Raw genomic sequence first — 27,443 nt, 5'->3', positions numbered from 1 at the left:
GGACTTCTTACTTGAGTTTGTCTAAACTTTTATGTTAAGCTGAATAAATGACAGGCCATGTCTACATGCAGATGTGTTTTAGTTTAAGCACATCTGTTTATAGCTGTGCTTGTAGCTAATTAACCTACTGCAGCTTTGTCCAGTTGAGAGAACCTAGCATGAGAACTGTGGTTTTGTGTTGAAATTAGTGAAATTTGTGTTGAAATTGTGTTGAATTTGATTCACTTTTAATCTCCTTGTGAATTGACTCTACCCATAACTGGTAGTATTAGCCACCTCATGGCTGTGGGTGTTGGATGTCACCCTGCAGTGGTGACTTAAACCTTTCACCTGCCTGTGAGCATTGCAGGGCACAGACAGTGGAAGCAGGTGCTTTCTTCCTTCTTGTAAGCAATGAGTGCTGCCAGGGCCTCCAGTGCCACTCAGGTCATCCTGCTCCTGGAGCACAGACATGGCTGCAGCGGGTGAATTAATGACTGAGCTTGTGTTTGCATTGAAGTCGCATTATTTCTGGAAGGAAAGTGGCCAGTTAAAAAAAATATTCCCATGTTTGAATTTGTTTTCTCATGGGACAAGGTGTGTGAAAGCAGGGGATGTGGTAGATTCAGCAATGGGCTTACTCCCCCTGAAGCTTCCTTTCACAGTATGTCAGGGTTACAAAGTAAAACAGCTTTAGTTAAAATTTTAGTGTGGTGCATTTCTGCACTAGAACTGGGCCCAGCACAAACCAGTCTAGGCCTCAGCACATGTTTGGGAATTAGAAGAGGAAAAGGCATGGATCCCAGATCAGACACAGACCTTGGACATCATTTTTCTCCCCCTCCATCATGGGGAGGGTGACCCTAGCCTCTGGAGCCTCTGGATGCAGACCGTCTTTGTTTTGGCATTAATAACTGGAAACTACAGGTCAGGGCATTACTTCCTAAGAGTGTTTCTAAAACTCCTTTTCCTGGATGTTAGAGGGAATTATACCTGCCAGATATCTCAAAGGATGCGATGCACCCTGCCGTTTTACAGTTAACTCAAAACTGGAGTGAAGGTATTTCAGAATCATCCAGGCGTGGCTGAGGCTTAAAAATAATCAGTGACCAGAAGGAAGGATCCCTCAGTATGCAGAGTTTCCTAAACAAACAGCACTGTTTTCCCTTGGGATTTATCACCACGCCTCATGCCTCGAGCTCAGCAGGCATAGGAGTACAAAGGAATTGGGCCCTGCATAGTTTTAACTTCACTGTGTTACAAAATGAGGTGGTTTTAGCATTGTGTTGTTTTTTTAAATAAAATGTCTTCTGATCTGGAAGGCTCCTGACCAGGGTAGGTGTTGCAAGCTCACAATTATTGGGGCATAACAAGCAGGGTCAGGAAAGCAATTTCAGACATGTCACCACTGCAGGCAAACATGGAGAAATTATGTTTGGAAGAAAGCACGGTTGAGGTCAGCAAATATTTTTCTGGGTCAAAAATAATAGACAGAAGTTCTCATGGGTGGTTGTTTTTTTCCTCATCTTCCATTTCTGCAGTTTCTTTGTTTGAACTCAGCCAAAACTTATATTCCACCTCCCATTTTTCATACTGAAAATATCTGGGTTCTGAGGATGAGTGAGTGACGAAGGAGGACAGGGCGGTGATTAATCTAAATACTTGCAATGTTCTAGCTTTAAGCTGCTCAGTTTTAGATACCATACCTTTAATTGTCCTTACCTTTTCAAGTGTAACAGCTGAGAAGATGCTTTTAGGAGCACCCATCATACCAGGTGGCATTTAGAAACCCTGCTAGCAGGACCTGAGTTTTCAAAGGTGGTATAACAAGTCTGTTCTCCCTTGGCTGAGGGAAACCTGGACACCAGGATGTTTCTCTGATGGAAATGTCAGTGTGGCAGAAGCACAGCACGATGTCCATGAGATGCCCTAAGCTAAGCTGTGGGGGTGAAGGGCTGTTACAAACTAATAAATAGGGAATGCAAATCCTTGTGGAACTCGTTTTCTTGAGGACATAAGTGCAGATTTAGAGCAAAGCTCAGCACAAGCCCCTGCCCCCACCCCAAAGCCAAGTGCTTTAGTGGAGGTGTGGGAGGCTTCCCTCTCACCTCCACCAAAGATCTTGGGAGAGGAATGCCTGTGCTGGGAGTGAATGGAGGCAGAGTGGGTCTGGCAGGGGACAGAGCAAAGTCTCTAAGGTACTGGCATCCTCTCTGGAGATCCAGCCATCCCTGTTCACTGGGATATTAGGGATTTCTTGATGTCCCAGGTGGCTGTGCTTGTTTATTTGTGTTCTGGCAATCTGCAGAATTACAATGAACTACATCCTGCAAGCTCTGCAAATAGTTCCCACCTATGAAATAAACGGAACTCTCAAATATTTAGACTATAGCATTGCATTATCAGTTTATTACCAATTAAAGGACTTGTTGACCTTAAGGAGTCTGAGTCAGACTTCTCCTCTGATGGGTGTTTTTATTTTGGCAGTGTCAGATCTAGGAAATAATGATTAAGACTGAGAAGCTCAGTCTTTTGTTTACCCTAGGTGGTAACCAAAGGATGGTTCATTCAATTAAAAATGGCTAAAAGGAAGTAAATTGTGTGTAATGCAAATTCCACCCATGCAGTTCCTTGGTAGAAGGAGATGAGTAGAGTTCAGTGGAGATAATTGTTCATGTGGTGGTTACATTGCATTGGGTAGAAATATAGAGAGGAGGAAAAAATCCTTATACATCCTTAACTGACCCTTCTGCAATGTCCTGGGCCTGGGATGTTCTTTGGAAGCCAAGGTATTTCTGAGGCTGAGTGTAGATAGGCAGAATTCACTCATTTCCTCAGTTAAGCATTCCTCACATGCACTGAACAGGGGAGTTTGCTCATGCTTTTTGGCTTAGCATTGTATTGTTGTTCTAAAATATCTTTGACTGGCTGCTCTTGAGGGGCTGAGCTAGGGACCTGCTTGTTCTGATAAATTCCTGCAATTCCTCTGTGCCATCTCAGGGCCATTTCTGATCAATGGACATCCTTCACTAAAGCTGCCTAAGGGGAGGGAAGAGATTTTAATAAAACAGCAGAGATTCTCCATCATGCTGGACATTATTGGAAAGTGTGATGTGAAGCAATGACTTGATCTGAGAGAAACCACCCAGGGCTGTGCTCAGAATGAACTGAGCAGTAGTTTTTTGGTCTGGGATGCACACTGGAGGGGAGAGCCATCTCTAAGGTCAGAGCTGCTCTCTTCGAGCTCAGGGCCTGCCAAAGCTGCCCTCAGTGGGGGTTACCAGCAGCACGAGCTGCTCATTGTTCTGTTCTGGGAATGGCACTCTGTCATGTACAGCCCTCACTGAATAGAGAAACATATGTGTAGAGTCTGTGAGTAGCTGAGCTTGAGCAATTCTGGCATTTCTGCCTGGCATTGCCAGAATTTGGCCTTGACATTTCCTGTGTGATGGTAACAGATGTGTTTAGATGTGGACTGCTCTGGGAGACCACAGTTGCCTGCTTTGTTTGAAGTTATTCTTTATCTTATCAGCTGTCTCTCACCTGAAGGCCATTTGTAGATGACTTAGCTGCTTAGGAGGGTTTTGGGTAGGAGCTGTAGGCCTCTTTCTCTCATTTTTCTGTGACAAGTCAGACAAAATATCATTGAAGTCAGTGCAGTGACACATTTTTAGTGGAATAGCTTTTCAGCAAGCAATTAAACATATTCTCTGTTCTTGTAGTTCACAGTGGTTCTTAGTCAGCAGAGGAGTAGACAGTTCAGAGCTGCAAGTGGTTTATTGCAAATTAGGAGAAAATAACGCACCTTGGAAGAGCTCTCATGATGCTGTGGAGTTTCACAGCAACTAAACAAAAGGCAGGTATTTTCTATATTCATTTCATTACAGTGAGAGGGGATATGTGAGCGGAGAGAAAGAGAAGGAGAGTTGCTGGTGAGTGTGGCCACAAGCAGAATAGACAGGGGTAGGGGTGCCTGCTGTTCAGCCATGTGCCTTCTCCCTGGGACAGCCCTTGGCTGCCTTAGGAACACTGTCCTACTTCCCAGCAATTTCCTTCTGTGAGAGCAGTGGTTGTAAGCTTGTGCAATGCCTTTCCTATCTGTATTTTTGCACCTTGAGGGCTTGTCTGTGTGTAAAAGGGAGCACCTGGATGAGCTGAGCTGCCCCAGGCTCAAGTGGGGCTCACACCTTGCCCCTGAGCTGCAGCTGCCCCATCCCAGGCTGGGGCTGCCCTTTGCCTTGGTGACAGGGGCCAGTGCCAGCTGCAGCCAGCTCTGGGCACAGGTACAGGGCACAAAGGGGATCACAGCTCCCTCTGCACTGCACCACCAGGCAGGGACAGACAGCCCAGCCCCACAGACAGGAGGTTTGTGTTGGTTTTCAGCCCATCCCTCACAAAGAGAAAGACCATCCTGCAGTTTGCTTTTTATTTTTTCTCTGCTGGCAAAGGACATCCATTAAAAATTATAATATTATGACAATGAGCATTATAATGGCTGTCAGTGTTTTGCCTGATATTAAAAATAAAATAATAGTAAAATAGTAAAATAATAGTAAAATAAAAATAATATTTTATTTTACTATTATTTTTATTTTAAATAGTAAAATAAAAATAAAATAATAGTAAAGTAAAGTAAAATATAATAGTATTTATAAAAATAAATACTATTTAATTACTAAAATAAATAGTAAAATAAAATAGTAAAATAAAAGAATGATGGCAATGCCTCTGCATATTTCACTGATTGCAGAAGCAATCAGATGGGAGGAAGAGTGGGGCTAGACTTTCCAGCATGAGACAGAGAGAGGCACATGGCTGATCATGGACTCTCTAGGTATGGCAGTGTTGGCACTAAATCTTTTTGTTGCTGTTAACTACAGCACATACTGGGAACTGCAGTGTGACTGTGGGTGCCAGGACCACATCCATCATTCTTAATACAAGGCTTCTCTTGGTTTTGACCTGCCCTACAGGGGCTGTCTTGACTAATGAGGGTACTGGGAAGTGTCCACACATTGTAAAGCAAAAGAAGGTTATTTCCTTACATTGTGGCATGATGTGTGATAAGGAGGTATGGACAACAGCTTTTTCAGCTAGCTGCTATTTTCATTGGGCTATGAATAGTCTTGTGAGATCAGTATTATCTGTTCCAGATGTTGTTATGTTTTGTGTTAGGAGGTTTTCATATCTTTATTACATGGACCTCTGTGCAGCTCCAGGTCTAAAGGGTGAGGTGGGTCTAGATGGTCCTATGCTCACCTAGGTGATGGAATGGGGTCTTGACAACCAATTTGTCAGGTTACAGTTCCTAAATTCCTCCTCTCCCTTTACATGCCATTCAGTGTCTAGTCAATGAAATCTGCTTGGCCTGTGGTGTATCTTATTAATCTGTGCACGTCCCAGTGCTGAGGAAGATGTGCAGCATTTTGAAGGAAAGGTGCATGCTGAGAAATCAGAACTAAGATTGGAGTGCCCTGCAGATGGCCTACAAATAATTTGTGTCTGTAGGTGGATGTCAGCTAAAGCACTGAGCTGTACTGGGTATCTGAGCAGTTCATGCTTTAGTTATGCAGAACATTACCATAGTTCTGAGCTCAGTTAAACCTCCCAGAAATAAAATGAACATGCAGCACAAAGAAGGTGTCAGTCCCTTCAGCGTCTGCCTTTCTGAAGGGGGATGTTTCACACCTGCCAGGCCAAGCAAGTTTTTAATTTTTATCTGATCAAACTATTTGAAAGAGAGTTACTTTAAAAAACTCAAACAGCTTCTGGAACAACAGTCTTCTCCACTACTTTCATCAGTAACCTTCTTAGCTTTTCTGCAGGTGATCAGAGCTCTCCTTTGTCCCAGGGCTTGGCAGGGCCATTTGCTGTGCCCTTTGTGAAGGCTGGCATTGCCTGTCTCCTTCCCAGCTGGGCATGGCTTACACCTGGCACTGCAAAACCAGTCCCACAGGGGGATATCCCCAGGGCTGCAGCTGTTGGAAAGAGCCCTTTTGCACCTGAACACTGCCAAGCACTTCTGTAGTAAACTGGAACTGGGGCTGAGAAGGGTGTGAGGAATGAGCAAAGCTCCCTGAGTAACACCTGGAGTGAGCAAACAACAAACTTCCTTTGTCTGTGAAGAGGAGCCACGGCTGTGACACAGGCCTGCAAAATGGAGCAGGGGATTGCAGAGTGATCCATACTGGGTTTTCTAATAAAATACTTGAGGGTATAAAATGAAACAAGCAAGTGGAAGGTCAAAACAAATCAAGGACAAGTACTTTTGTGTTTAAAAAGTAGTGAAGCTGTGGGACTGTGGGGCTTAGAGGATATTGCAAATGCTGAAAATTAATGTGAGCTCAGAAAGTAAAGGGGAAAGCTGTGAAATGTAGTGGTCCTGGCAAGGCATCCCTGCTCAGTACCTTGCAGAAGCTGGAGCACAGCATGCTCTGGCTGTAAGCTGGTAGCCCGTGTTGAAGGTAGATGGTGCATTTCAGGGACCTTCAGTCCAGCTGTGTGAGCCCTTCCCTGTCCTGCCCGGGCACTGGCAGTCTGCTGGGAGATGAAACGCACACGTGCCAGGGCAGGCCTCGCGTCTCCAGCCACGCCTGGGCTCTGTGTTTGGTGAGCTGCACAGCAGTGTCATGCTCCAGCACAGATCTTTTCTGGAGACTGAAGCATTGGCTGCTTCTTGGGGAGGTGGCCACGAGAAATCAAAAGTTATCCCAGCAGGAGATGCAGCCAGTTATGCCTCATGATGGGTCCTGCTGCTGCTTGTCTCCACGCCCCCTCCACACCCAGCATTTGTCAACAGGGCTGGGCATGTCAGTTGATCTTTGTGATGTTTTCTTCCCCAGAAAAGCAGTCAGAGGGGTGAAGGTCCTTTGCACATCCAGCGTGCTTCTCTGTTCACATCTAGGGTCTTTCTTGTAGCCAGGACAATTTTACCCACCTGCTTTGCTGTGAGATGTCAGGACCCCCTGTGTTGGGGTGTCGTGGTGGTGCAGAGCCTGGGAGCAGCCCAGATTTGTTCTGCATGGTGGGCCATAGGCCTTGAGCAGAAGTTGCCTATCTGGACACAAACAATTCACTTTTTTATGATTCTCCATTTTGCTTCTGTCACCGGAGACTAATCCTAACCCTAGGAGGGGTCTCCCATGGTGAGAGGGAAGGAGAGAGCAACTTCATTGTGCTTATCACAGTTTGTCCCCAACCAGCTTACATCAGTGAGCAAAATAAAGAACTTGCACTGAAGAAGTCTCAGTCTGGGGTAAAATCTGCCCCAGCACTGTGCATTGACTCCTGTCATTGCTCTACAGAGCCTCAAGGCTTTTGTGTTTTGCTTCCCAGCTGTTTGCCGAGATGGCAAGGCCAGGGCTGGGCAGGACACACAGAAATTGTTTTTATCTGTGTGGGACCCACAGGGTCCCGGCTTTCCTGCTGACTTAGGTGTTTGTACTACATCACCCCTGTGGTGTCCAGACTGTCCAGTAACAAGGCTTTGCTAGGGGAGAGGATTATGTGCAATCTAACAGAGCAAACCCAAGCTGTGTGGTGCTGCAGCAGGAGCGTGAGCCTGCCTCAGGGATGGAGCAATCAGGGCAGTGGGTGATGGCTGGCACTGAGCACTGTGCCTGCCTGATAACGTTCTGTACCTATCAGCTCATTCTTATCCTTCATCTGCTGCGCTTGTAGTGAGCTATTAGCACTCTCCCTTGATGCTCTGCACCTGAGTGGTTCATGGAGGATTCTCCTTTGGAGCCTCTGCACTGCCCAAGACACGCATGGGGTGCCCAGCAGAGGCTGCCCAGGCTCAGGGCAGGGACAGCCCCGTGGCCATGCTGCAGATGGAGATCATTTCCCAGGCTGGTTAATTCCTGCAGGTCTGGGTCAACAGCTTTGCAGCTCCTGACACTTCCAGCAAAACCTCCAGCTCCGGTGGAGCGGTCTTCTGGAGCAGCTCACTTTCCCACAGCAGGTGCATCGAGTGGTTTGATTTTTAACTATATAAAACAAAAGGAGTTGGCTCTTGGTTTCTGTTAACCTTTTCCTTCTAATGTAGCTATTTCAGTAAGAGAAAACATTTTCATGGGAAAAAAAAAAAAAAAAGCTCTTTACAAAGAAGTAGCCTTTTTCCCAAGATGTAGCCTTTATTTTTAATTGACTGCCGTACTGATGAATAAACATGAGTCTTCTCTGAAAATATTTTCTGAAGTAGTTTCAGCCCACATGTCATGGGGTTTGTTAAAAATAAATAAAAGTTCTTGAGAAGCAAATACTATGATATGTCCCTAGATACCTCTTCAAAAATAAAATCTGTCCCAGAAAATTCTGTGAATGTCTTTGTAGAAGTAGGATTGTGCCTGAGAGCCAGAGAGGAGTAGATGAAACTAAACATGGAAGAGCCATGCCAAGCTGGATGAAATGTAGGTTTAAACAGTAGAGATTCACCAGGGCTTTCTTATTATTGTTTCTGTTTAAACTATTTAGAGTGATATGGATAGTTCCTCACATGATAAAGGCTATATTGTAGTGTGACAAGCACAGCCATTTTTGCCTTAAAGAAATAGGAAATGTTGTTTCCTTTCCTCCAGCAAATTTTTTTACAAAAATCCCCCCAGTTTTTATGACAATGCCATTCATTTTATTAGCTTTTTCCTGCAGTGTTCCATGGTCTTTATTTGTAAACATTATGGTCAGATGCCTGTTCTTTCTTTTAACACGTTGGTGCACCATTACAAAAAGCACAAACATTTGTGAGTTTATCATCCATAAAATAAGCTAAGACTGTGAAATGATGTCAAATGATGAGCAAAGTTCAGCTGAAGCACTGGTTCTCAGCTTTGGATGGGTCCCTTGATGAAAGAGGTGCAGCATGTACAGTCCAAAGAAGTGACAAAAATGATGAAGATGCCAGCTTTGAGTGATCTGAAGGAGCTGTGGTTGGTTAACGTGGAGGCTGAGGTGTCAAGCCCAGTGAGGATGGCTACAAAGGGGTAATTCCTGTGTCAGCTAGGATGGACTGACACCTATCAGGTGTCAATCAGGTGGCAATAGGAAGAAGTTTCTTGCTGACAGCAAAGCACTGAAGTAGGTGGCCTGAAAGGGCTGAGGTTGGTATCCTCAAAGGCACACATTAGAGACTAAGGGTGATACAAGCTTTGAGGTTAGGGAATGGGCCTGATGACCTTCAGATCATATTTGCCATAAAAGATGAGATTTATTAATTTTTAATGATCTGACTCCCGAGGCTGTGGCTTTGGAAGAAATAGCAAAGTATCATGAAACCAACAAACGCTTGAAAAGTTTGCAAACAGTAGAAAAATTGAGTGAGGTAGAAACTGCCTACATGGACAGGAGCAGAACTTTTCCTCCCTCAAAAGTGGGCCTTCCTGCCCTCAAGTTGGCCAGGAGAGAGGAGAAGGAATAAAGTGACAAGGCAGTGCTTGTTTTACCTCTCCTCCACGCCCTGCAGCCTCTGGCCATTTTCGCTGTCTTTTGAAACACAAAGTGATCTGCACCAGTAGTGTTTGAATAGCAAATATCAGTGCAGCATAAAGCAAAGGGCACACATATTAGAAAATGAGCAACCCCTGGTATTTCATAGCATAATGTGCAGCAGAAATACTTGCAAGTTGCTGTTCTGTCATCTTCTGATTGCTTTACAAAGGTTGGCTGCTAATCCTTGGTCTCATTTAGGGCAGAAAGAAGTGAGGATAAGAAGAATGGAGGTAAAAAGCAAGCAAGCAATTTGGTAATTTATATACATATTTTGTTTGTAGCATGCTGAGTCAACTGTTTACCTGTTAGTAGGAAAGGGCTAAAGTAAAACATCGTCTTGGTTAGGTTAATACCACGTGAGGAGCTCTAGGACAGGGAGGAAAGTAGAGCAGCTTGTTTTGGAACTTGTGCTGGAGAACAAATAAAAACCCCCAATGTACACATTCGCTTACCATATGTCACGCTTATCTAAAAGGCATCTCGGTGCTATTTCTTTGCAGGGATGCTTGAACTCCACAGAGCAGCCCTCCCTGTTGAGGAGAGCGCATGCCAGAGGTGCTGGGGCTGCTGGTGGTGAGAGGAGCTTTCGTGCCTGTTGAGGCAGGAGCTCGCTCCTTCCCCCGCTCCCCTCTGTGACTGACGCTGGCATCCGGATCGCTGCCACTGTGCCTGAAGAAAAGCAAAGGAGCCTGATTTTGCTGAGAGAATTTTCCTGGCAGGGGAAGGCATGCAGTGCAGAGAGCCGTGCCAGCCGAGAGCCTGGAAGTGCAAGTCCAGGTGCTAGGGTGAGTTCCATCCAAGCCATGCTGTGGTGACTCCTTTCTCTGCAGCTGCGTCTTGCTCAGCACCAGGGCGGCTCTGAGGGGCTGCCCATGGCACTGTGGCAGCCTGGGCTGGATTAGTGCCTGCTCTGTCCCCCCTTGAGCCATCTGAAGAGCTGAAGAAGACAGTAGGGAAGATGTTGGACTTGAGCTTCCTGACTGAGGAGGAGTATGAAAAGCTGATGAAGGTTCTGCAGAGAGATGCCGAGCTGAAGAAGAAGGATGGGGATCGCATCAGGTGAGAGAGTGTGTGATGGCAGCACGAGAGCTTCCCTAGGGGAAGACTTTTTCACTTTGAGAGAGGAGCATGTGTGTGTGTGTGTGAACAAGGAGAGGTGCAGGTTGCACCTGTGCTGCTGTCCCTTTTGCTCAGAGCCTGATAGATCTTTTCATTGTACCTTGTCTTTCTCAGCCGCCCCTCTGTTGTCCTCTCCTTGCAGGAGGGGACTCTCCTTTTGAGTTAATCATCAGCCCTCAGAGATGCCAAGGGCAGTCACCCTTTCCTGTTTGGTGGAGGAAGATGCTGATTTCTTGGTGGCAGAGGTCTGAGCTGGGGAGTAGCTGCTACCTTGTTTTACTCACCTGGTAGCACAGAAAGGCCAGAGTGTTTTTAAAATGAGATTTTACAAAATGAGATTTTACATCCCCTTCTCTGTTGCCCCGTTGCTTTTTGAGGTGGGTGTGTGTGCCCCATCTGTCATACAGAGGGGGGTGATTAGAGGCTACATGATCTACCAGAGGTTTGCAGGGAGCTGCTCCAGAGCCAGGGGTTCTGGCTCAGTTCAGCTCCTCTGCCACTGGTCATCCTGGAGCTCAGGTCTGGTTGATCAGGATTGCTTGTTGCTGCTGTTGCTTTTAAATGCCAGCCATTAGACCATCTGGGCTGACAGTGTGCACCGGGCTCAGGGAGCCAGCACTGAATTCTCCATGGCAAGAGATTAGTAACTCAGTGGGTGTGGGTGGCACTGTGCCAGTTTACCCCAATTAAGGATGCAAGTCTTTGATTTGCTGTTGGGCCAAGAAAAGAGTAATCCCCATATAGAAAGGATGCTCAAGGCTTGCAGAGGGAGCAGGAAGCTTTGCTGCAGGCTCCTGGGAGCCTGTGTGCCCTGGTCTCTGCTTGGAGGTGGGAGCTGGGGAAACAACTGGAAGCCAAAGGCTGGACTTGGCATGTATGTGTCTGCATACTCTTCTTACCTGTCCTCTGAGTTGAAACAATTTCAAAAAGGTTTGTTTTTATTTGTTTTGTGGTTTGTTTGTTTGTTTGTTTCTGAAATACAGTAAATTTTCTCTCTGAAATGGAGGTTTGGTAAAAAGAGTGTTTGGATCATGTTGGTTTTGTTTCACTGCTCTTTGAAAGCTGTAGCACAGGAGGCTTTGATTTGGGAGTGAAGTGAATTAGAGCCCCAGAGCCCCTTGCTGTCAGTTTGGCTACCTGCAGTAAAACATGTTTGATTTCAGCACAACCTACCTGCTGGGCAAAATGAAGTCAATGGCATTTCCTTGATCTGCTGTCAGCAAGATTAAATTAACTATTTCCTCTGGCCCAGCACCTTGAGACCCTCATGGAGCAGTGCAGCCCTGGGCTAGATGGGAGCTTGAGTCCCCAGCATGGCCTGCAGAGGCTTGAGCCCAGTTATCCCTGCTCCCTCCTGGCCTTTAGGCAGCCAAATGTGCCCCTTCAAGGCTCCAGGGTTATCTGGGGGTTTGGCCCCTTTTCCTGCTCAGAACTGGGCTGAGGAGGCAGCTTCCTCTGGCCTGCCAGGTTTCACAGGAACCCTGAACTGCGGTGAGCTGTGCCAGCTGAAAGGCAGCTAATTCAGCAAGTGGTGAGGAGGATTAGAGTACAGAGCACTGACAGGTTTAGGTGCCAAAAACCAGCCCTGGGTGTGCCCAAGAGAGGAACAGTAGGAGAAGCCATGCTTAGGAGAGAGAGCTAACCATGCAAGTGCTAAAATAGGCATGGCAGGGGGAGCTGGGAGAGGAGCAGTGTCCAGGGAGAATGCTGCAGGGACAGGTTGCTTCCCTAAATATCATTATTTGTTTCTGTGGTTTGCAGCAAATTTGATCCAAAATGTTTTGCCATAAATAGATTAATAAACAAATAAAATGGAGAAGTGCAAGACCGACAAACAGCCCCACCCCTTCCTTAACCCTCAGGGCAGCCAAGCAAGTGGACAAATCTCCTTGCCAGGTGAATGATTTGGATTTGTGAAATTTGGAAGAGGTGAAAGCCTGTGTTTAAAAGGTGCTATTACCATTTCAGATAAAGAGTAAATCAGCTGCTGTTCTAATGCTGGTTTGGCTCTAGTGATTGCACAGAATAATCTCTGGATCCTTTGTAGTGTCAGACAGATGAACTCATAGAAATATTGCAAAAGTATCTCGGGAAGTGGAAACTTGGAAGATCTGTTTGGTGTGAAATGCTTGCCCTGCCTTTCAGGAGGATTCAAGGCTCCATCACAGATGAAAAGAAGAAGAAGTTTGTGACAGGTGAATGGTTTTCAGAAGTGAAGGCAAAACGGTTCCAGGAAGACTTGGCAGGGCCAGATCTCCTTCGGGCATCAATTAGAAGGAAGAAGGGCAAACTAGAAAGTAAGTATGTTAGTGCACATCTTAAGAAAACAAATTGATGGACCAGAAAAAAATTGGTCCAGTGTGGGAGTCTCCCTGTACTGGCAGCCTGTTGAGAACCAGTCCCTGTGTTGTGATAAGGGGATTCTCATCTATGTTTTCAGTACCAGAAAAGCATCCCTTGTTATCAAAATCAGGGCCCAAAGAAAAAATTACAATGTGGCAGAGGACCAAGGCAAAAGCCATGTGCAGTGAATGATGCCTTTCCCCCACTTCAGCTTCTCTTTTCTTTTTTTTTTTCTTCTTTTTCCCAAAATTTTTGTTTGCTAGAGGTCATTGGTCCACAGAGAGAAGGGGATGATGTAGGACAGTTTCTGGCATCAAGCTGACACGTGTGGGTCAAACACATCCCCCTGCCCCAGTTCCTGAAGTGGTCTGACAGGAGCTGCTCTCACAGGCTTCTGGAGTGGTGAGGTCAGTCACATTTCTGCAAAGGGAAAGGATGCCTCTCTCCTCCTGGCATGCGTTTGCCCACTTGAGAGGGTCCATGCATCACTTCTTACATGGAAATAATTCCAAGGCAAAATGTGGTTTTCTAAGTAGGAAGGGCTTTGTGGCCCAGTCTGTGCCCAGGCTGTGTGCCACACGTGCTAACTGGAAGCAGATGCGTGCTGTTTGGCGTGCAGATAAACTTCCGTGGTGCTGTGTAAAACAGATCAAAGCAGATTTGTCAGCTCAGGGCAAGAGATCAGCCCTGTGTGAAACAAGCAGGACTGTGCTTAGAGTCCAAATGTAACTGGCCTGGAGCTGGAACTTCGTGCTGAACATGTGTGCAAAGCAGAACTGGGGATGATTCACATCGTCCTCAACATGAGGACAGGCCAGCAGCCCAGTGTCACACCAGCTCCTGATGGTTTGTCAGGGTGGGCAGTCACAGATCCTCCCCATGGCTGGGGAGTTACTGGCTGCTGCTGCTGCTGCTGCCCTTGGCCCTGACAGGCAGCTCTAAGCAAAGCCTGCCACTGTCTCTAACAAGGGCCCCATGGCTGGCTCTGATCTTGTGCAGTCAAGGCACAGCCCCTGGCAGAGGGGCATCTGTCCAGCACTCAGATGTCATCTCCAGCAGTTCAGTTCAGTTCAGCCACCATTCCTGGGCCCAGCTTCCCTTCCTGCCAGGGGAGCAGCAGTTCAGATCACTCCTTTGTTTGGTGAAACTCCTTGGCCAGGATGCGTCTGTAGCAGGAATTACCTGGATTTAGGGCATTCCTCCTTACTCCACATTATTAGACACAGTCTGAAAGCTAAATGCTGACTAGGGACTTCACTGAGAGCCTCATTTTCTTTTTGCTCTTTACCTACCCCTGACAGCTCTCATAACTTAGCACAGATTCATTGGAGCCTCTCATGCAGAACTGGCCCATCATATTTCATATGAAGTTGCTTTTATCCTTGGTATTATGAATTCATGATGTCATTAAATGCACTATTTTATCATACCTCCAGAATGCTAAAACATATAAAACCTTTTCCATCTTGGCAGAGGTGCCTGGCTTTTCTACAGAGCATGTTCTCCTTTTTGAGGATGTGCCTTTGTGCTTGCACCCTCTTGGTGTGAAGGGGCAGAGCTTCAGCAACCTCTCTGCCAGCACCCAGGTCAGGCAAATGCTCTGTCCCCTGCAGCCCAGCCAGCAGCCTGCAGTGGATAGGATTGTCTGCCCTTTGCCTTGCACCCTTAGCTCTCTGCCCACTTCAGGAAAGCTTAATTTGAAGTACTGTTGGTTTTAGATTTAACTTTTAGGGCTGGTGTGCCTAAAAGTATCAGATGATGTCTCAGGTCCTGTATAAAATAATCTCCTTACTAATGCAGCAGTATTATGCAAGAGTCATTGCATGTGCATTGCTTGACTAATGCTGTTTTAAGAAGGAAGAAGCAAATGTTATTAAATGTAGTTATGTCTAGATTTAGCCTTTATTCCTTTTTCAACGTTTTTCTCTTCCCTTTTTCCTGTATTTGTATCCTCAGACTTATTTTGGTAAAGCACAGGTATAACATGTGACTTTATTCCTTCCTGTTACTTTTTCCACTGCCATTTTACATCACTGGTTGTGCATCAAGGTTCTGCAGCTAATATATTCACCTTAGATGAGATAAGGGCCTTTGCTTGCCATATTGACACCTTTTTTCCTTCCCCTGGAAAGATCATTCACCTCTGCTGGCTTTCAAGGTGATGAAAGGGTGCATTAAGTCAAATCTGTGTTCTCAACTCCTGATTTGAGTCTTTAGACTTAACTCTGTGTTAGGGAGTGAAATGAAAAAAATCCTTCATGGAAAAGCCCCACAGTGATAATTTCTGACATTCCCCTTGCGAGGTAAGTGGGCTCAGGAGGGGTGGAAATTTGTGCTTGCAAAGGAAAATTCCCAGTGATCTTTTCTGGAGGAGGATTTTAGCCTTCAGAAGGGAGTGTTGTGGGGATCCCCAAGGGTTTTCACAGTTGGTATTGATTATAGTAGAAAGCACTAGTCATGGGCAGTAATACAAATCTATAGAACAGATAGATACCCTGTATTTAAATGACAGCCTGCAGAGCAGCACAGATGGATGGATTTGATGATAACTTCTCCTTGTGCTTATGTGCAATTCTTGAAGGCTAAAAATCACCTACAAGAGAGACCATTTTATCCACCTGCTGTGGCAAGTGAGCCCTGATGCACAGTCAGTTATCAACGACCCAGGCACTAAAAACCTTTGTTTTAGTGGTAGGAAATGAGTAAAAGTGTTAGAGCAGGAGTGCCTGCCAGTTTTATACACATGTATAAAAATGCATGTGTGGGCAAGTTAAACTGGTCAGGCCACTCCTGATTTCTGTTGGGATTTGCTTCTCATACTGTCTCGTCCTAAAGTTAGCAAAGGCATCTTGCTTGTCTTGATGGATTATAATGTACTAAACTGTTTGTGGTGATAGGAGGCAGATGTAGCTGTGGCAGTGGCTGAGCCATTTTTAGGGCTGGGATTTGGATGGGTGGAAGTGAAGGCTTCCTGTTGCCTCTGCCAGCCAGGGACGAGGAGCTCTGTCTGAGGGGGAAGTGTCAGTGAAGAGCAAGTACAACACAGACCCTTTGCAAGTGGGATGAGAAATGAATGCAGTCTTGGGCTGTCAGGATCTTTTCAACCATGACAGGCTCAGGGAAAGCGTGGGAGCTCTGTGTTTGGGTCCTTTACTTCCAGCACAGCTACCTGCTGGCACCTCCCTCCCCCAGGTCTGAGGCAGAAGAGGAGGATGTGGCTCGCTGTACCAATAAATCTCCTCAGTGTGCCCTGCTGTGCCTGCATGTGCCTTGGCCAGCACGTGCCACCAACCGTGCCTCGGGCTCTCTCTCCTAAAACAATGTTCAGTGATGCTTTGTGCACATCAGTGTTGGCATGGGCAGAACAGTCCCTCTTTTAAAAACATGCTCTAAAACTGACTCATTCAAGAGCCTCAACCAGGCTCTTGTTTTGCAGCAGGAGCAACTCCCTGACTTCCCACTGCTGTGGAAACCATGGGCCCCCAGCTGCCCCCCCTGTGTGCCAGACATGCAGTCCTAATGCCCACAGCTCTGAGCATGCCTGCTCTGTTCCTGCACCTCAGGGCCAGGTGCTGGGAGGGCAGGAGGATTGGGAATGCAGCATTTTTCTCCATAGGAGTGCACAGGCAAGGGGGAGTGAATCTTTGGCTATTCCTGTGACTTGCGGGCTGGCTGTGCTGGATGGCACCACCAGGCAGTGTTGAGTCTTGAGCCTTCTCACCATAGGACTGACCTGCTCTTGGGCCTCAGGAGGTTTTCCAACCAGATAACAAGCAAGGCTACGCTGTTTAATATTACTTCTGAATCCTCTGAACATCTTTTTCTGTTGAATTGTTTAATGAACTACATCCTAAAATGATTTGGCAGTTCTTGTAACAGGTAGATTTTCTCTTCAAAATAGACCTAGCTGCATGAATAAATATGTGCAGATCTTGTTGACCAGACTAAGCTTTCTTTTTTTTTTATTCTGTGTTTGAGAGTTTAATCCTTTTGGTTTTGCAGTAGCAAGAAAACCCATTTGCTAACAAAATATCTAATGCAGCATTATACCCTGCAGTCTGCTGTAAAAGTTACCATCCTCTATTGTTTTGAATTTGGGGTCTTTGGGAGCTCACAAGATATAGCTGGGCCTTGTGCCAGTAAAAATAACAGGGATCTCCTCATTAACTGTATTGGCCTCCTCCTTTGTTTGCCAAGATCGGATGACTTGAGTCAAAACAGGAAATGGCTGAATTTAAATCCTGGAACAGATTAACTTTATTGACAGTCAATGGCAGCATCCTGTGGAGGTTTCCAGTGATGTGACAGCTCCTGGCACGAGTTGGGTGTTGGGCAGCTTTGTCCTCTTGGACCCGTGGGGTCTGGAAGTGCCTTTGCTGCCCTGGGACCTCCTGATATTTGGGGAGAGCAGGCAGAACCCCTGAAAACCCTCTTCTCTTAAACCCCCAGGGATTGTGCTGGTGGGACTCTTTTTCACTGGGCAAAGCATTTTCTTACCCCAAACAAAGCACACCAAACATGACAAGCTTAATGAAATGTCATTTCTCAGTTGTCTCTGTTGTATTACAGATGAGGACAAGAAGCACATCCAGACGAGTCTGGAAAGCAAAGCTGCCCCAAGTCCTGCCTTTCCTGAGGACATTGCTGCTGCAGGAGAGGGAAGGTAACTCTGCTGCATGTGCAGTGCTCAGGCTGCTGCTCTTACTTCTAATGAAAATTGAATGCTACCCATTAAACCCTGGTCTCTAACTGAGTTTCCAAGACTCTGTAAGTAATAAGTTCTATAGGATATTTTTTAAGTCCTTCTTCTAGGAATTGTCAGAATATCAATCCACCCCTAATAATCAAGTGCTAATGTGCTTATCCCACTAAGGTCTTTTCCTGCATGATTTGATAAGGGATCAGTAAAATGGAAGCAATCTCTAATGTCAGGATGTGCTGGTTAGCTTTTCAAAGTAATTATGGTTTTATTTGTTTAATTTTTGCTATGGAGCAACACTAACAAAATGAACGGTTTGAGGAAACTGCTCATTTCCTGCTGGTGCCAACCTTTGTGTCCAGTGCTCAGCACTCTTCATCAAGGCTTGGTAGGATTTCGTGTTGTGCTGACTGAGCAGAAACATCTATTAAAAGCACTCCAGTGAGCAAGTCAGTGACCTCACTCAATATCCATGGACTATGGAGAAGCATTTAAAATATTCACATATTCATGTATTGTTGTTCCCATGTTATTTGCCTTTTTTTTGTCAGCAGAATGAGGAATCATTCTCCACAGGTGGCAGTTGCTCCAGTTAAATATTAAATATGGGCCTTGACAACACTTGGAAACCTCTTGCAGCTGATTAGTGGGTGTTGTTTAATGAAGGATCCAGAGGCAACAGGCCCTAGGTACTCCTGCTTTGCTAGCACAACAAAAAACCCAGTGGGTTTTTTGCAGGGAGTTGGTTAAATCCTGAAAAGCTAGCTTTGTTTTTCTCATTCAGTCTTAAGCAAGGTGTGGCCTGTTCCTTCCTGGGCCATAGCATAGAAATGTCTCTCGCTTCTGCATGGCCCTTGGGCTCTTCTGGCACTTCCCAGAAGGGGAAAGTCTGAATAAACCTAGCAGTTGACACACATTGTTTTTATTGAGCAAGTTCTGCATCTGAGCAGAACTGAGGTGATGTTGAAGACTGCCTGAGCAGCCAAACAGGCACATCATTACCACAGACCTCCTTGTTCAGGCATTTCTCCTCTCCCACAGATCCAGTACACCTACTCTTGAAACCACAGAGCAGAAGATTTTGCCAAAACCGAAGCCAAGGCTTCCTGGCCGGTTATCTGCATCATTCAAGGTAGTACAGGCACAGCCTCTGCACTTTGTTTTCTTACTCCTTGGAGCCTCACACAATCTATACCTGCTGACAGGGGCTCCACAAGCTGCCTGTCCTGGTGTCTCTGTTCAAATAAAATACATTTTTTTCCAGTCTTGCCAGTATTGATACACTGATAAGATTTGTTTTCTGTTCAGAGATCCAGTATACATGATGTCTCTTCCTCAGAGAGTGACACGGGAACAAGTCCAATTGTGACTGCAACAAACAGTTTTCATTTGTCTGGAAAAGGTAAGTTTTTTGTTCAGTGAGCTATTGGTGCTTTTGTTGCTCGACATCAAACACCAAGAGACAAGATGCTTTTCAGTGTGCGTACAAATGAATAACAAAGAGTGCCTTGGCATATAAGAATGGGCTGCCAGCACTTTGTGAATTACAGGCAGGGCAGCAGGGACCAAGGCAGAAAGCAATCTGATGAAACTTCTCTGGGCTCTCAGTACACATTGAAATGAGTGCTTGGCTCTCAGCTTTTTAATCCAGAAGGGGACTTACCCTCTCTTTCCAGCATTGATTGTGTAGGGTAGTTTTGGAGCATAGCAAATAGCCAGCAGCGAAGCTGTCAAATTGAAAGGGAACCTGCAAACAAACCCACAACTCGCAGGAACAGTTTAGAGCTCAGTGGATTTTTGCTGTGCACTGTTGCAGGGAGAAGGACTGGGGTTTTGAGGGCTTTCTTCAGATGGAAGGGAGATTTCTAGAGCCTGAATATGAAAGACAGCTAGGAATATATTGATGATTTCTGAAAATTCCCCTTGTCTTCTCATTGAGAAATTGCAGCCCAGACCTTCCGGGGAGATTGGGTGTGATGCAGTGGGACAGGCTCTGAGCATTTGTTGTTGTTGTAGGTCATGGAGTATCTCCACTGCCCACCAAGCTTTCAGAGGATGCTGTGCCTCAGCCCAGCACTGCAGCTGGAGGAGAAGCTGCTGATGGGGCCGCTGGCACCACAGAGGGGCCAAAAACTCCACCCGAAGAAACTTATCCTCCCAGCAAAATACCAGTTAAGAAGAAACCAAGCAGAACCTTCCCCAGGTGTGAGCAGGCTGTGAATCACACGGGGCCAGCAGAAAGCAGCCTGGCCAGGGAGTCCCTGGCAGGCCCCAGACCACTGCCCACGGAAGGGGAGAGCAGCAGGGCTGGCAAGCAAGGAGTGAACTACACGATCTCGTCCATGAGTAACAAGGAGGAGGAGATCGGCCTCGACCGGGAGCACTTCAGGAACCTGAAGAACTTTTGGGAGAAGGGAGCAGACTCGGGGGCAGGGGGGAGCCCGGCGGCAGAGCCGGGCTGGGCGGAGGCAGGCGCTGGGCAGTTCCAGCTGTGCCGCTCGCTCTCCCTGCAGTCTGGGCGAGGCCAGGATGCTGAAGAGAAACCTGGTGCCGTCACCAAAACAAGGACCCCCTACAAAAGGACAATAACGTTGTCTTCCAGCGAGGAAGAGCCAAGCTACGCCACTCCTGCAGGGAAGGGCTCAGTTTCTGTCACTCCCAGATCCACATGTGCCAAGAGCAAAGGGGGCCTGGTTACAAGAAATGACTTGCTGAGTGAAAGCGATGGGAAGGGGCTGATGCCAGAGGAAGAGAAGGTGGTGCAGCACTGCTCCAAGAAATCCAGACTGCCTGTGCGAGCACCTTCCATCCAGCTCGAGTCACCCACCAAGGATGTGCCTGGCAGCACGTTGGGGCCAGGGGCACCCGTGGAGGAGCTGGTGGTGGCAGGAGAGCACAAGCCCACAGGGAGGTCCCCGGCGAGCAGGGTGCAGATACTGATCGAGCCTGTGCCCACAGATGGTGAAAATGAGGATGAGACAGAGGAAAGATCTGATTTGAGCACTCAAGTCAACATGGAAATAAATGGAGAGCTACCTGAGGAAAAAATGTGCAAGTCTTCAGACCAGCCAACACCCGGTGAACCATCTGGAGAGAGAGAAGCTGTTCAGGGAACAGACTCAGCTGTTTACTCAGGTACTGAGGGCTGGGACTGCACCCTGTGAAATCCAAATAGAGAGCCATCCTGGTTTTCTTCCCTAAATCTTCTGCATTTTGCACATTTCTTCATCTGCCCATTTATCCTATATTGCAATTTGTGCAGAGTTTGCTTGTGTGGAATGTGTTCTGCAAACAGCTCTGGAAACAAATATTGTGTAGGCCAGTGAGAGTGCAGAAAGGGACAGTGCCATGTCCCTTGCTTTCCTCCCCACTCCCAGCCCCGGTGCCTTACCTGCAAGCAGCTCACCTTGGAACAGCCCTCCACTCCCTACAACACATCATAGGAACTCACTTTATTTTACTCACTGGCAAGATTGTATTTTCTTCAAATGTGGGACTGGAAGAATTCTTTGTGGTAGTAGAGATAAGTCTAACACAAATAGAAGAAATAAAATGTGAAGCAAAGTTTTTAATAAATACACTGGCTCTTAGAGTACCTTGATATAGCCACTGGCTGTCAGTGCCCAAATTACATTTTGTGGTTTTTTGGAATGCACAAGTGAACTTTGATATTAAACTTTAACCAAAGTGGACTGAACAAGGAGTCTGTTCTTCCTGGGTTCTGTTACCATGTTCTCAACCATGATGGTGTCAATAGCATCACCATTTTAACAGCCTCTTCCTCTAGGTTTGATTGGCTCTTGTAGTGACTATTGCTATGAGAAAACATTATTGTTATTTGCAACTCACTTTACATTTGGGCTCTGATAACCCACAGCTCTGCTCTCTTCCAAGCAAAGACCTACAAAGAGAGAGCATCTTCCCTTCTTTTTCCAAATTTTCTGTCCTCATGTACCTGGGCAAGAGCTGTTTGAGAGGATTTTCCATAGACTTATCTGATTTTTATTTTTAATTGTGTCATTTCTTGGCTTATTTCCTACCTCATATAACATTCCTATGAAAATTCTGAGTTGCACTTCAGGTCATTGTAAATATTTGCTTTATGGAAGATTTTGGGTTGTGAAAGACATCTCAGATCATTAAGTCCAACTGCTTATACACTAGATCATTCTAGTATTTCTCAGGGCTTTTTCCTTTATTAATTCATTCATTTCAGAATGATATTAGCAGATGGCTCTGTTTCACTGGAAGCTCTTCACAAGAGTTGGTCTGTCTTGGGGACTGGGTTAATCCAGTATTTCCATTTCCTGACACAGTGTGAAGAGGTTTTCTCAGGGGAGACATCAGAGCACCTGGGTGATTGGGAAGCAGCCCTGTGCAGTGTGACTGCAGTGTGCTCAAGGCAGAGGGACCAGGGGAGGCACACACACACACACACGGGCCCATTTGTGTTTATTTATTTACCATGTTGATTTGGCTTTTTGTGTATTCCAGAGGAAGATGGGGATCATTCTCCTGCTGCTCAGGCACTGGCCCGAGCAAATAGCATTAATCTTGCAAAGAGCATGGTGAACATTTACACAACCACAGACAGTGAGTAACATCTTTCTTTCTTCTTTTTTGGTTTACATTTGCTGAAGGTAATAAATTATGCCAGTTTTCATCACCATGCTTCTGTGCATGTACCAGGCTAGGAAAATGACATATTGTTTCATCATCAAATTAGAGAGTTTATACTGCCTAAAATTAAATTCAGAGCCAGGAAATTACAGCTAGATTGATGGTTTGTTACTTCAGCAAAAACACAAGGGCTTCAAAGGGTTGGCAAGAAGCTGGTGCTCATCTCTCCTGTTCCTGCACGAGGGCTGTGGGATCTGCTGGCAGCCTGTGGATTGATCTGAGGTGCCAGAGCTGGTGTCTGCTGTGACTCCTGCTCACGAGGCCTCTCCCCTCACCCAGAGCAGAGCCCGTGGCGGGACTGATGTCCCCAGCTGCCAGCTGGGACATGTTTTATGGTGACAGTCTCTTCCTGAGAAACCCAGAGAAGCTGAGGAGAAGGCAACCAAGGAAGCAGCAGCCTGCCTGAAGAAGCCCAAGAAAGCTGCAGCCACGGAAAGCACCTGAGGGAAGGCAGCAGCAGCAGCCTCTGTGCCCGAGAAAGCCAGTGACAATGCCCAGAGGGTGAAAGCTGGCAAGCCCAAAAGGACAGCTAAGAGCTTGCCTCAAAGGGAAGTGGTGAGGCCAAGGCTGCCAGGACTGAAATGAGAAGCATGGGAAGGCAATGCCCAAGGAAAGGTAAAGGTAAAGCCACTTAGAGGCTTTGATTGAGCCAGTTTGAGTCCAAGGCTGGTTATGGGAGGGAGGCAGCTTGCTGGCAGGTCCCGCTGCCCAGCCCTGTGGCTGTGCCCACCCCAGCTGGCACCTCGTGCCAAGCACTGCCCATCCCAGGTGCCCAGCGTGTCACAGAGCACGTTGGCTCAAAGCTGCAGGCCCCACATTGCTGTCCAGGGACGTGGTTTCCACCAAGACAACCAAGATTGCAGCTTCCCCTTATCTAGAGCCCCAAAGCTCATCCTTGGAAACCCTCCTGTAACAGAGTTACAACTTCATGTTTGCAGTATAGCAAATAGTCTGTGGAGAGGGCTAGATACAATTATTTATTTAAGGTTGGAAATAAAAATAGTAAATATCAAATTAATGGTAAATCAAGAATCTCTTGGGCATTTTGAGCACCAAAGAAAGTATCATCATGCCTAAAATGCCAAACAAGTGTGTATAAGAACATGCATGTTCATGTACATGTATCTTTCCAAAACAAATTCTTCTGGGATGGAAAAAGTGATCCTCAAGACAGTTACTGGGAGAAGATAAAGATACAAAAAATAAGTTTTTGTTAAACATTTAAACAGTATAGTAACCATCTTTCTATTGATAGGAAACTTTCTAACTTTTTTCTTTTAGATAGTCTGGCTATTGTCCACCTCTGTGTCTAGCAGAGTATTTGAGTATGCAGTGGTGAAATTGTGGGTATAAATATTTTAGTGCTCTTTTCTACAGGGCACTGTGCTATGAGATAAAAACGTGAACATGATTGGTTTCTTTGACAAGGAGGCAGATTTGGGTGGATTTAGTGTAAGTTCAGTCTGCACAAAGCAGGCGACATCCACGTCCTTGTGCCGAGGAGGGGACTGGGTGAGCCACTAGAGGGAGATCCACACTCCCACACAGTGAATGAAAAAGCACTGAAAATACTTCAGGATGTTAATTAGCAGTTTTTGTCTTGGGGAGGTTCAGCTTCAATGACAGGTGACACAGACAGAGCAAGTAGGTAGTACTCCAGTGCCTCCCACAAGCTTTTCCTCCTTCCTTGTGCCCTTTAATAAAAGTGTGACTTATAATTTCCTGATTCTGATGAGCTATCTTGATGCCTTTTTTTTTGTACCTGCAGCATACAATAAACCTCATTTGATACCACATCAATTTCTTGAACCTGAAAGAGTCAAAGAACTGAGCAGATCCTCTCCCCTCCTGTTGTCTGAGGTGGGTTGATGTCAGAAATGGCTGAAATAGTGTTCACAGCATCCCCTGAATGGCAGTTGCTGTCATGAGAATGTTTCTCCTGGAGACCAACAGTACTTGCTTTAGAGCATGCCTTGGTTATGTCATGATTAAATGAGAAATGCCCTTCAGAAAAAAGCCCCCAGCAGCCCAGAGCAGCTGTTCCGTCCTGGAGGATGTTGCCCTGTGTGTCAAGCCACGCTGTTGTGTGCCCTTTCCCGGAGCCCAGGCGGGGCATGCGGCTCTGTTTGGAGGCAGTGAGTGATGACGTTCAGTGCTGCTTGGAGGGGATGCCCTGGGGAGGCTCCCTGCACTCTCCTCCAGCTCTCCTAACCTGATCTCTGCTAATGGGACTCTGCCGAGCAATTCCTTTTTCTCTCTGGTGTTGCAAAGTGCTCCTTCGGCACAGCTTAAAGATGCTTCTTCTTTTGTGAGCAGACGGAATCAGACACGGCCTCGGAGGTCAGCTTCCAGCTGAGCAGGCACAAGAAGTCCCCCAGCACTGGCAGCCACTCGTCCGACATGGCTTCGGTCTCCTCGGTAGGTGCCGAGCGCGGCGGCTCCTGGCCAGGCTCCTCAGCTGGATGCAGTGATGCTGCATTTGGGCTGCTGCTGGTGGTGTGGCCTCCAGAGCAGCCTGCTGGTTTCTGCAGGGTCCATTGTTAAAGGAACGGGGGTGTTTAATTGCTCAGGTTAAATCCAGGTGCCACCTCAAAACAGAGACCCACTGAGTCATCGCTGGGCAGATTCCCCGTAAGCGACAGCCTCCACTGCCAGGTGTGGATGCTCTGGGTCCTGGTAGTGCAGAAGGTGGGAAGGGGTTTCTAGGTGGGAACATGAGGCACACAGCTATTAAGGGACATATTTGTGGTTCAGCACTGCAGATGGGTACCCTCTGCATGCTCATCCTTTATCAGCAGATAAGAGGGAGCTCAGAGTTGGACAGCAAAAGCATGTTTTGGAGCTTCAGCTTCTAAGGAAGGCTGAAAAAAGCTGAATGTGCTTAGTTGAGTGTTTTTAAAAGACTCTTTAGACACAGTATTTGGGGAGGGAGCTGCTTAAAAGTGCTTGAATTTGCTGTGTTACTGTTACAGATTTTTCCAAGGAGTACATTTGAGACTTACAGAATGTATGTGAAGCAGAGCTGGTAGGGAGAGGTCATGAATGTAGATAAATATGTTAAAAACTTTGGGGCACGTGAGTTCTCCTAATTTGGAGCATCTGGGAGCTGAAAATGAGTCCAGGTCATGTAAGAGTTCTTGAAAATCTCATTCAGGATTCTCTGCTGGGGTGAGCATCCTGATGGGATGGTAAATTGCATCTCCAAACTGGAGATGTTTAGCAGGTTTTTGGAGGTTATAATAAAATTCAGAACCAAAATAAGTCAGGAAAGACAGAGAAAAATTGGGTTAATTACTAGGAAGGTTTTTGATAAATGTTCATGATGGTACCAGACAGAAGTGCCAAGAGGGTTAATGATTTGCTTTGTAAACAGCATTAGCTTTTATGATATCCTGTCAGGAATCATGAGTGATTGGTGCAAGAGAAAATTATCTCAGCTTTCTGTAGCTGAGCTTTGCTTGTGCTTTGTGACTTTCTATCAGTGAAAGACAAAGACCTGCAAAAAGAAACAGAAGTTGTCTGGGCAAATTGCAGGTTTCTTTTTCTGGGAAAGCAAGTAACTCCTGGGTGCCTAGCTCCAGATTTGTATCTGGAGAAACCTCATGTTCTGGTGCCTTTGGGGCAAGCACAGGCTGTCTCTGGTGGGACAGTGGCTCTTCAGAACAGGGTTGTATCTGTTTTGTGCTGCTCCATGCACATTGTGAGTAAGCAACAAGAGAGGAATAGTTCTTCCTACATTTCTAGTCTGATAGGGTTCTTATTAGCCTGTTTTATAAATGGATTGACAATTGTGTAACTATATCTACCTGAAATAACAAGTTCTTATAGTTCAAGTTCTCTCAATATCTTTCTTTCTTAGAGATGAGATTGGGTCAGGATATCAGTTATTTATTCTACAAGCATAGGGAAGAGACATGTGTGGTCCCCCCAGAAACATCTGAGTCCATTTCTCAAAGTTTTGGGATTTAAGAGTGAAAAAACTTCTGTATTTCTTGAGCATTCAGTGCCTTTAAGTCCTGGTCTAGGATAGCACATCCTTGTGAGACCCTTATAGGGATTCCCCAGCCCTGGCTTGCTTGAGAGCAGGCACAGCTGTGAACCCTCTCTGTGTCAAGAACACCACACTGCACAAGGACAGGAACACCAGAGTTTTTCTCTGGAAATGCATTTCTCAGACCCTCATCTTTGTCCAGAACCGAGTCAGACTGTGCCTGTTTCAGTGGCACTGACCTTGCTCTTTCCCCTGGCAGGTGAGTGGCAGTGTGCTCAGTGTCTACAGTGGGGATTTTGGGAGTGTGGATGCCCAAGGAACCGTGGAATTTGCTCTGGACTATGACGAGAAGAACCGGGAGTTCCAGGTCCACGTGTCCCAGTGCAAGGACTTGGCTGTAGTGGATGAGAAGAAAGGCAGATCTGACCCGTGAGTGATGTTTGATGTTTTAGTGCCTTGTGACTTCTACATTCCTGAATTCTGTCTTCTGGAGGACTTTTCTTTTCTTTAAATGTAATGGTTCCTTCCTGCCAGCTCACTGGGGAGCTTGGCAATGTGGGGCACTATCCAACTGGAGTTTGTTTTCTAGGTATGTTAAAACTTACCTGCTCCCAGACAAGGCTAGGATGGGTAAGAGGAAAACGTCAGTGAAGAAGAGGACAGTGAACCCCATTTACAATGAGGTGTTACGGGTAAGAACAAACACACACGCTGAAAACCTGTGCTGTAGTAGGCACCTCTGTCAGGCAGGTCTGGAAAGATCCTGCCTTCTTGGCCAGATTCTTTGCCTGCCTCCTGCCAGCACTGCACTGCTCTTCCCTGGGGTTTGAGAGGCCTGGGATGTTAAAGGCTCCTCTGCTCCCATCTGGCACCCAAGATTTCTCTGCCAAAATCACACAGATCTTTGGATGGAATAGGGTCCTGCAGTCAGGGCAAGGGCTGTTTGTCCTCCCCCCCTTCCCTGGCATGCAGTCACAAGGCACAGGACTGGTAAGAAAGGTCTGCATTATGTGATCATACTCATCAAAGCATAGAGGATTATTTAACAACAGCCAGGCCAGGCCTGTGTTAATAATTCTTGAAAGAATATTGGTTTTGCCCTGTGATGAATGGAATGCCAGGTTTCCCTGTGCTCAGCAGAAAAGC

The 27,443-nt window shown here is 46.3% G+C and overlaps 1 protein-coding gene across 1 annotated transcript in view; it reads left to right on the top strand.

Annotated features, from left to right (window-relative positions):
- The window catches only part of LOC119695069 (synaptotagmin-like protein 2), a 35,552-nt gene that overhangs the window by 2,787 nt on the left and 5,322 nt on the right, over positions 1-27,443 (top strand). The window contains exons 2-12 of the mRNA XM_038122898.1: positions 9,966-10,524; positions 12,730-12,881; positions 17,497-17,590; positions 18,668-18,758; positions 18,935-19,028; positions 19,643-20,761; positions 22,121-22,219; positions 24,075-24,166; positions 24,623-24,724; positions 26,557-26,726; positions 26,887-26,989. Coding sequence (XP_037978826.1) covers positions 10,424-10,524; positions 12,730-12,881; positions 17,497-17,590; positions 18,668-18,758; positions 18,935-19,028; positions 19,643-20,761; positions 22,121-22,219; positions 24,075-24,166; positions 24,623-24,724; positions 26,557-26,726; positions 26,887-26,989 — 2,217 coding nt within the window. The 5' untranslated portion in view covers positions 9,966-10,423. The remainder of the gene's footprint in view (positions 1-9,965; positions 10,525-12,729; positions 12,882-17,496; positions 17,591-18,667; positions 18,759-18,934; positions 19,029-19,642; positions 20,762-22,120; positions 22,220-24,074; positions 24,167-24,622; positions 24,725-26,556; positions 26,727-26,886; positions 26,990-27,443) is intronic.

Source organism: Motacilla alba, chromosome 4A (assembly GCF_015832195.1).
Source record: "Motacilla alba alba isolate MOTALB_02 chromosome 4A, Motacilla_alba_V1.0_pri, whole genome shotgun sequence".
Lineage (NCBI taxonomy): Eukaryota > Metazoa > Chordata > Aves > Passeriformes > Motacillidae > Motacilla > Motacilla alba.
This window is presented reverse-complemented; position numbering and strand designations above follow the sequence as displayed.